At 49.6% G+C, this 10,068-nt stretch overlaps 1 protein-coding gene across 1 annotated transcript; it reads right to left on the minus strand.

The window, feature by feature from the left end:
• Positions 1 to 1,576: 1,576 nt before the first annotated feature.
• On the minus strand, positions 1,577 to 9,569 carry ARSI (arylsulfatase family member I). The gene is made up of 2 exons (XM_007943614.2): positions 9,250 to 9,569; positions 1,577 to 2,981 (listed from the first exon to the last, which is right to left on the minus strand). Exons 1-2 carry the CDS (start codon positions 9,567 to 9,569, stop codon positions 1,577 to 1,579), a joined length of 1,725 nt encoding a protein of 574 aa, XP_007941805.1.
• Between the last annotated feature and the right edge of the window lie 499 nt (positions 9,570 to 10,068).

Below are 10,068 nucleotides of genomic sequence, written 5' to 3' on the forward strand. Positions count from 1 at the left end.
CCCACTCATCCACATGCTGACGAGTCCTAACAGGCCTCCTTTGCCAGAGACAAAAATAACTATTTTCAAAATTCACAGCAGGGCTTTCGCCTACACACGCTGCGCCGACTGGAACCTGAAGGGAGATCTGTGGAACGCATTGTACGGAGTGGAGGCACGCCATGCAGCAGGCAGACTTTTAAAACACCACGGCCCTCCTCCCTACCACTCAGCCCATGCCCACACGCACAAACACACACACACTTTCTCTCGTGCACGCGCATGCACACGCACACTAAGATGCCCAGGATGGCCAAGCAGGAAGAGGCCTTAGATCTTCCAGTGTAAACAGGGGGACACTGAGGCCCAGAGAAGGGCCAGGGATTTTCCTGAGGTCACACAGCTGCCCTCCCAGTTGCACAAGTCAGGGGCAGAATCAGGATGACAATCTGGAACTCCTGACTTCCAGAATAGTGCTTCTTCCCTATCCTGCTCTGCCCTCCTGATCTGCCCTTCCTCTTCTTGGCACTGTCAAGCCTGCTTGCTTGTGTCCCAAGGTAGGTAGGCCCCTATATGGCGGGACTGGACTAGAACCCATCTGGCCTGCCTCCTAGCCAGGCTGCCTATCCCTCTCCCATTCACTTGGCCAGGCCATGAGCTCACCCCAGCCCACAGCATGAACATGCACATACCCACCCGTGTGCACAGATAGCACAGCACCCTCACTTCATGTTCCTGCATTTTAATCAAGTTCACAGGCTCCTCCACAACCATTCCCTTGGCCAGTCCTCAACAGCCCTGGGAGATAGGCAGAGCCAGGGCCAGCAATCCCCATTCACCGATAGGAAAATAAAGGGGAACAACTGTGCCCCCATGCAAGAACTCAGGGGTTGTGATTATTCATTCAGGGCCTCATTTCCCAGTCATTTCTACCATCCTTGGTCCTTCAGTGGCTAACAGTTGAGCCAGTTCTTCTGGGTTCTATGGGCAGGAAGGAGAGTTCTCTATCACAGCCCTGAGCACCATTCTGGCCCAGGCCATGTAGAGACCCAACAAGATCACCTTCCTTCTGATCCCTGCACCTCTACCCTCAGCACTCAAAGGCACCCTTCAAAGAGTGACCAATTGCTTATTCCTCAACTGGGGTCTCTTCACATCATGCCTTCCCTAGGCCAGTTGTCTCCATGTGACCCCTCACTCAAGCAGCACCACAGAGTTCAAGGTTCAAGAGTGAGGTCTTAAATGAGCCAGGAGATGGTGAGGTCAGGCAGGAAGGTTTTCGTGGCTCCAGGCACCAGGTCCACCACCATAGAGTCACAAAGTCATAAAAGCTCATTTTACAGGTAAGAAAACTGAGGCCCAGGGAGTTGGAAAGGCCACCCAAGGTCACAGAGCATGTCAGTGAAGAGGCAGGGCTGGAACCCAGGCATCCCAGTCCGGTTTATTTTCCTCTCCACCATGGAGCCAGCCAACTTCTCTATCCTGTTCAACCTGGGGCTATAAGCCCTTATTTCCCTGGGCACACTGGACTTGATCTCAGGCTCCTCCATGAGGAGCAGGGCCAGGCATAAGTAGGAAGAGACTCCTACTCCCCAAGTCAGATCCTGTGGGACATCAGCCTGGTGTTGAGTTTGCGGAAAAAGGATCGCAGCTTGCAAATCTTGCACTTTTTCTTACGGTGACCCCGGGAGAAGCCCCGAGCCCTGCCCTCCTCTTCTTCTTCCTCTTCCTCCTCATCACTGGCCCAGGGTCCCCAAGCACCCCCATTAAAGTCAGGGTGGGCTCGGGGATTCTCCGCTGGGTAGCGTACGGGGATGGCCGTACGGTTATAGTCCACCAGACGAGCCAGCAGAGCACGGACCACATCAGGCCGCTGGTCAGCTAGGTCCTCCCGCTCGTAGGGGTCAGCACTGATGTTGAAGAGCCACACAGCCTGGCGGGCACTGGCCATCCGCTCTAAGTTCCACCAACTACCAGGAAAGGTGGCCAGTGTCTGTGGTGGGATCCAGTCACCATAGCCAGGGTCTCCTGTCAGCAGCTTCCACTCTCCCACACGGATGGCAGCCTGCACGGCTGTGTTCCAAATGCCAAAACCACCCTCCAGAGAGCCGTGCTGGGCATGGTTGTAGAGCGGATCAATGTTGTGCAGGATCTCTGTGCGTGGTGAGGCCCGGCCCTCGCTGATGGCTGGCCACACATCATAGCCATCTAGCCTGTCAGCCACCGAGGCAGTGCCACCTGCCAGACCCACTAGAGTCGGGTACCAGTCAGTGATGTGCACCAGTGCTCGGCTTGTCCTTCGCTTTCGCTTGAGCAGGGGGCTATGGACAAAGCCAAGGCCTCGCACACCACCTTCCCAGTAAGTGCCCTTACGTCCCCTGAGTGGCCAGTTGCTGCCCCCTGAGAAAGTCTGGCCACCATTGTCACTGGAGAAGATGATGATGCTGTTGTTGTAGAAGCCATAGCGCTTGAGAGCCCAGGTGATATTGCGCACAGCCTCATCCATGCAGGTCACCATGGCTGCATACTTCCGCCGGGCCACATTGCCCATGGTACGGTAGCGGTACAGGTACTCACGTGGGGACTGCAGGGGTGTATGCACTGCCTGGAAGGCCACGTAGAGGAAGAGGGGCCTCCGGGGGCTGTGATTAGCTAGGATGTGGCTGGCACGTTGGGCATAGAGCATGGTGGAGTACTGGCCACTGAGCCCCCAGGCCACGCTCTCTCCCTCATGCAGGTCAAAGCCACAGACACCTGGGCCATCACAGTTGTCATAGGTATAGTAGTCCACATTGCCTGTGAGGGAGCCCAGGAAGGTGTCAAAGCCCCGGCGGGTAGGTAGGCACTCTTTCCGGTAGAAGCCCAGGTGCCACTTGCCCACCATGTGGGTAGAGTAACCTGCCTCCTGTAGCTTCTGGGGCAGTGTCACATGGTCCAGGGGCAGGCAGTTAGGCTGCCGTGGGCGGATGATGGAGTGCTGGAGTCCTGTGTGAATCTGGTACCTGGTAGGGAGAAGTGGCAGACATAGAAGGCACAGGTGAGCTAAAGACCACACACCCCCAAAATCCACTTTGAGGTGGGCTCTGATCCCCAGTGCTATCAGCAAAAATTATAACAGTAATCACCATGTATTATCTAATGTGATAAGTGCTTTGCATGTGTTATCTCGTGGAATGCTCAAAATCAACTGAAATAGATATTATTATCATTCTTAGTTTGCAGAGCTCTGGTAGCTTAGTGCCTGAGGCACTTGACTGCTAACCAAAAGGTTGGCAGTTCAAACCCACCAGCCACTCCTCAGAAGGAAGGTTGGGCAATCTACTTCAGTAGTGATACTGCCTTAGAAACCCAAGGAGGGGTTGCTATGAGTCGGGTTCGACTCAAGGGCAAATAACAACAACAACAGTTTGCAGATGAGGAGAGCTCAGGATGGTTAAGCCACTGGCACAGGATCACACAGCTAGAAATCTGGGGAGTTAAGAGTTGAATCTAACAATAACAATAATAATAATAATGACCAACCCCAAGTACTCACTGTGTGTTAAACATTGTGCTGGGCCCCTCACATGAATTATCTCAGTAAACACTCACGATAGCCTGTTGTTGTTGTTATGTGCCATTGAGTCAGACCCGACTCATAGTGACCCCTCCTTGGATTTCCGAGGTGGTATCACTATGGAGGTAGATTGCCCAACCTTCCTTCCGAGGAGAGGCCTAGGAAGTATATATCACTATTATTCCCAATTCCCAGGTAAGAAAACTCAGGCTTGGTAAGCTATATTACTTACCTAGGAATTTACACAGCTGATAGTTGGAGTTTGAATTTATATCCCAGGCTGTCTGGTTCCCAACTTCAGAGTCCCAATCTCTCTATTCCACTAACTTAACATGGGATCTAGAGAAAGTCCTACTCCCCTAGGCAAACTCCTATTGACTCTCCAAGGCTCAGTTCAAATGTTACCCCATTGTAAATTCTTCCACAATTCTCCCTAGTAATGAATTGCTTTCGCTCCTGGGTTCCCTCAGCATTTAGCATTAAACATAATTGTTCTAAAGGAGCCCTGGTGGCACAGTGGTTAAAGCTCTTGCTTCAAGCCCACCAGCCACTCCACTGGTGGGAGAGAGATGAAGAGTCTGCTTCCATAAAGATCACAGCCTTAGAAACTTTATGGGGCAATTCTACTCTGTCCTATATGGTTGCCATGAGTCAAAACCTACTCAATAGCAATGGGTTTTCGGTTTATCACTGTTCTAAAGCAGCCCCAGTGGCAAAATGGTTAAGTGCTTAGCAGTTAACCAAAAGCTTGGCGATTTGAACCCACCAGCAGCTTCACAGGAGAAAAGACCTGGCAGTTTGCTTCCATGAAGATTCACCCATCCACCGACTCACTGCCATTGGGTAGATTTCAGCTTACAGCAACCCTTTAGGACAAAGGGAGGTGAGTCAGATTGCTTGTATGTGAAAGTGAGTTGGTTGGAATGGATTGACACAGTGGCTATGAGATCCTGTATAGCAAGGATTATGAGAACGGCGCAGGACTGGGTAGAACTTCCCCATAGGTTTTCCAAGACTGTAAATCTTTATGGAAGCAGACAGCCTCATCTTTCTCCCTTGGAGTGGCTGGTGGGTTCAGACCGCTAGCCTTTTTGGTTAGCAGCCAAAAGATTACACCCTAGGAAACTCTATGGGGCAGTTCTACTCTGTCCTACAGTGTGGCTTTAAGTAGGAAACTACTTAACAGCATACAGTAACAACATCATTGTTTCACTTGGCCATAAAATTACATTCAGTTGTAGGTGGGTCCTGGGTCTAATCACATATAACAGAATTATTCCTTACTCAACCTTGAAGTTTAAGGGGCACTCAATTACTTATGGAATGAATGAATGAAGAATGATGCTCCAAGGGTTTCATAGCTAGAAAGGACCTAAGTCATCTACATCCTATCAAGAAATTGAGGTCCAGAGAAGGAGGAGGGCATTGCCCAAGATCATTTAGTGTTCACGGGCAGAGCCAAGACTTGAACCTAAAACCAAGCAGAGAATCTTTTCCAGCAAATGAGATCACTTCTCTTCCTCTAGGGGGAAAGGGAGGTGAGTCAGATTGCTTGTGTGTGGAAATGAGTTGGTTGGAATAAGAGATTTCCAATTCCCAAATTTTATGAGACGGCCTCCCATGTGCCTACCCATGAGTTCATGTGACCCTGTGTAATGGATGGAATTAAAAAAAAAAAAAAAATCTACTGCCATGGAGTAGATTCTGACTCATAGAGACCCCCTTCGGGTTTCCGAGGCAGTAAATCTTTACGGAAATGGATTGCCCAGTCTTCCTTCCATGGAGCAGCTGGTGAGTTTGAACTGCCAACCTTCTGGTTAGCAGTCAAACGCCTTAGGCACTACACCACCAGAGCGCCTTAATGCATGGAATTATGTCCCCCTAAAATATGTGTTGTAAATCCTAACCTCCATGCCTATGGCTATAATCCCATTTTGGAACGGGTTGTCTCTGTCATGTTAATGAGGCAGGGTTAGTGTAGGGTGTATCTTGAGTCAATCTCTTTTGAGATATAAAAGAGATTAAACAAGCAAGTTGCTTGCTGAAAGTGAAGATGATTTGAAGCACTTACTGACGAAGATCAAAAACTACAGTCTGCAGTGTGGATTATATCTCAACATACATAAAGAAAACAAAAGTCCTCACAACTGGACCAATAAGAAACATCACAATAAATGGAGAAAAGACTGAAGTTGTCAAAGATTTCATTTTATGTGGATCCACAATCAACACCCATGGAAGCAGCAGTCAAGAAATCAAACGTTGTATTGCAGTGGACAAATCTGCTACAAGAGACCTCTTCAAAATGTTACAAAGCAAAGATGTCACTTTGAAGACTAAGGAGCACCTAATTCAAGCCATGGTATTTTCAGTCACCTCACATGCATGTGAAAGCTGGACAATGAACAAGGAAGATGGAGGAATTGATGCCTTTGAATCATGGTGTTGGTGAAGAATACTGAAAATACCATGGACTGCCAGAAGAATGAACAAATCTATCCTGGAAGAAGTGCAGCCGAAATGCTCCTTAGAAGTGAGAACTGCCAGGCTTGGTCTCACCTTGTTGTCAAAAGGCACCAGTACTTGAAGAAGGACATTATGTTTGGTAAAATAGAGGGTGAGCGAAAAAGGGTAAGACCCTCAACAAGATGGATTGACACAGTGGCTACGAGATCCTGTATAGCAAGGATTGTGAGAATGGCACAGGACTGGGTAGTGTTTTGTTTTATTGTACATAGGATTGTTATGAGTCTGGGCTGACTTGATGACACCTAACAAGAACAAAAACAACAAACAAGCAAGCAGAGAAGAAATGGGGTAAGATACATGCCAAGACACATGGAGATCCCCAAGGAACCAGGAACCAGAAGCTGCAGATGCTGCAGAGACAAAGGCTTTTCCTCCAGAGCCAATAGAGAAAGACTTCCCCTAGAGCCAGCACCCTGAATTTGGACTTGGAGTTCCATAAAACTATCAGTTCAACTCACTGCCGTTCAGTCAGTCAGGACTCATAGGAAGTAGATTGCCCAACCTTCCTTCCAAGGAGTGGCTGGTAGGTTTGAACCACCAGTCTTCTGGTTAGTAGTCAAACGCCTTAGGCACTATACCACCAGAGTTCCTTCCTAAAACAATAGGAAAATAAGTTTCTATTTGTTAAAGACACCCACTTGTGGTTTTTCTATTATAGCAGCACTAGATAACTGAGACACCACTTGATCCAGAGCCTCCCACAGGCCAATACCCTGACGCAGGAGCAAATGGTTAGCAGAATCCTGTTTTCCTCAGTTTATTCATTAATACCCTATTCACCCTCCTGTGGTCAAGGCCCCCCAGGGATCTGCACATAGTATCTTGCCTTCACTCTGAAAAGTCTTAAAAGTCCCAGCGTAAATAAGAGGCTGGGAACTTCACAAGTATGTTAGAATCCCACACCTTGCTTCTCACCCCCAGGCATTCAAGTTAAACCAAGACCCGAATGCCTGACACCTTTAACAGGGGCAATGAGATGAGTTTCTCTGTTTTGGTTGTCTGGTTCTAAAGCTATTATTGTTGTTAGTTATTATCAGTTACTACTGCCATTTTTAAGGAGCCCTGGTGGCACTGTGGTTAAAGTGCTTGATTGTTAAAGGTAAGGGCGTCAGTTCAAACCTACCAGCCTCTGCACAGGAAAAAGATGTGTCACTCTGCTTCCATAAAGATTTACAGCCTTAGGGAGAAACCCTATGAGGGCAGTTGTACTGTGAGTTTAAATCCATGCCAGTGGGTGGGTTACTGCCATTTTCAACACTGTGTGCCACACCTTTATTTTCCCATTTAATCCTTATTTAAAAAAAAAAAAAAAAAAAACCTACAGGGAAGACTATTATCCCCATTCTATAGCTGGAGTTGGAATTGACTTAGCAGCAGCTGGTTTTATAGATGGTAAAACTGAGGCTCCCAAGCCCACAGCAAGTGGTCCAAGGTTATATTTGAAACCAGGCTTACCCAACTCATGCTGAAAATGAAGAAGAGAGTAAAACAACCTCTTCAGGTCTCAGTCAAGGTAATAAAGGGTTGGACTTGACACAAGAAGCTCCCAAGCCTCAAGTTCTAGCCAATCCTCTCTACCTAGAGGTGAGGTGGTGGAATACTGATTTATATAGTGTAGCAGGCCAGCTGAGAGTCATCCAAGCATGTCTGCAAATGAGTAATGTGAGAAACTTTGGCTGTCTCCACTTCTCCCAACACCACTGGATGCATTAACAACCCCTAATGAGAGTAAAAAGCATCAGTCAGAAGGAGCCAGATGCAGGGGGCGGAGGGCAGAATGGTGCTGGCCAGGCTTAGCTAACTTCACAGATCAGAGGGCTGGAGCGCTGCCCCGCTGGCTGCTCTGCTCATTCCGCGGCTTCAACCAAAAGTCACCCCTTGGGAGAGAGATGCTAATGTATGTGCCACTCTCTGGAATGCAGATTCCTACTCCCTCTTCTGGATTCATCAACACTTGGTCTTTACCATTACCACCTCTGTCCCCCATCCCCAACACACACACACTCTCTCTCTCTCTCTTTCTCTTCCTCTTTCTCCTGCTCACTAGCTTGCTTGCTCTGGATCTAAATGATGCCTGCCAGATCCAAAGAAGCAAAGGTACCATGGACTTCCATCTCCAGGACTCTGGTCAAGCACCTGGCCTCGCAGCCTCCTCTCCTAGAGACATATTGGGCACAAGCACTGAGTTGGGCCCTCCCTGACTCCTAGCCTCAGTTTCTCTCATCCAGAACAGGGAGAATAAGACTCTGGTTTCTGAGATCACACTTGTGGCTATTGGGTGGAGCTTCGGAGAAAGCATGCCTTGGACTCCACCCAAGAAGGATTAGTTTCAGCCCTGCCAAAGGATTTTCTCCTAAGTGGCCAGAGTTTGCCTTGCACACCCCCATCTCCTGTTTCCCAGCTCCTTTAATCCTGTAATACTGTTGGACAACTCCTTACGAAGAAAGCAGCACGTCTCCTTAGGGCTCCCAGCCAACTGGAGAGGATTTCACAGATGAAAAAGCAGAGGCTTAGAGAAGTGAAGTAACCAGACCATGGCACCTTGTGTATGTCTTTCTCTTCTACCTATCAATTTCCTGATTTCCTTCCAATGTTATCATTAAACAGTTTGGGGACTCTAATCCTCCCAGTGATATTTATAAAAAAAAAAAAAAAAAAACTGTTGCCATGGAGTCTATTCCAACTCATAGTGACTCAGTGATATAGAGGCTGTCATTTATTGACAGCCAATCAGAACACATGCAACTCAGTCCATCTACACCACTCCCCTAAAACTGTTCTTCATTCTGTTTTATAAACAAGAAAAACTGAGGCTTAGAGAAGTGACCTGCTCCGGGTCTCAGGGTCTGTAAATAGAAGCAAAAGCCTTCCAAATCAAGCATAGAACCTCCAAGACTGCCATATTCCTCTAATAAAGAGATGAAAAGATGTCTCCTCCACAACATCCTAGCACATGAGAGCTGGAAGATGGTGCAACCCATCCAGTGTATAGGTAGAGAAACTGAGGCCAAGAAAGGGCAAGGGACTTACTAATTGATCACCCAGTCAATTGGAGACAGAATTGGCCCTGAGACTTGGTTTCCCAGGTCCCAGCACCAGGGCTGGAAGTACAGGGGAAATCTACACTCTAAGCTTAGTTGGGGCTTGAATGCCCAGCGCCAGTGGCCTCTGTCATCCATCCCTACCTTCCAGTGAGGAGTTGGCTCCGCGAAGGCGTGCAGATGGGCTGGATATAATAATTCTCCAACTTGACGCCCTCAGCCGCCAGTCGGTCCAGCGTAGGGGTCTCGATATCTGAGCCATGGTAGCCCACGTCATGATAGCCCTGGTCATCGGTGAGGATGAAGATGATGTGGGGAGGTTGGGCTGGAGCAGCCGAAGGCTGCTCCGTGCCGGCCTCCCCGGGCCCGTCGGCCACCAGGCTGGGTTTGGTCCAGTCCCAGGACAAGTAGCCAAAGCTGAGCAGGCTGACCAGCGAGAAGCCGGTGAGGGCGTGCATCGCCATGCTGGTCCGCGAGTCACGGCGCTCAGGGCTCCTCCGGCCTCACCGCCTCGCGCGCCCAGGGCGCACTGCCCACCAGCCGGCTTGGACGTTACTAGAGCGCTCAGTAGCCCCAGGGGCGGCCAGTGGCTGGTCCTGGACTAGGGGCCAGACGGCGGGGCCGGACCTACGCGGCCGCTGTGGGGCGCTACTGGGGAGGAGGGAGTCAGGCCCGCGTCGAACTGCCTCCCGCAGCCCGAGAGCCAGCCCTGCGCCCCACTCGCTCCTTTTCCCCAAGCTCAGCCGGCCTAGTCTGAGGCGCGCCTTGGCGGCTTCCAAAATGTGCTCTCCACCATCCTCTGACTCGCCTCTTCCTTCTAACCTCCGATTTCTCCCTCCTCCTAATTTCTCTCGCCTCAGCTTTTCCTTTCTCCTCCCTTCGACCCTCCAACCCCCCAGCCGGCCTCTTGTCCCGCCCGGAGTCCTCAGAACAGGGAGGACTCCCCGGAGGGAGGCGGGCAGG

The sequence above is a fragment of the Orycteropus afer genome, unplaced genomic scaffold (assembly GCF_000298275.1).
Source record: "Orycteropus afer afer isolate SDZICR_OR568_19922 unplaced genomic scaffold, OryAfe1.0 scaffold00110, whole genome shotgun sequence".
NCBI lineage: Eukaryota > Metazoa > Chordata > Mammalia > Tubulidentata > Orycteropodidae > Orycteropus > Orycteropus afer.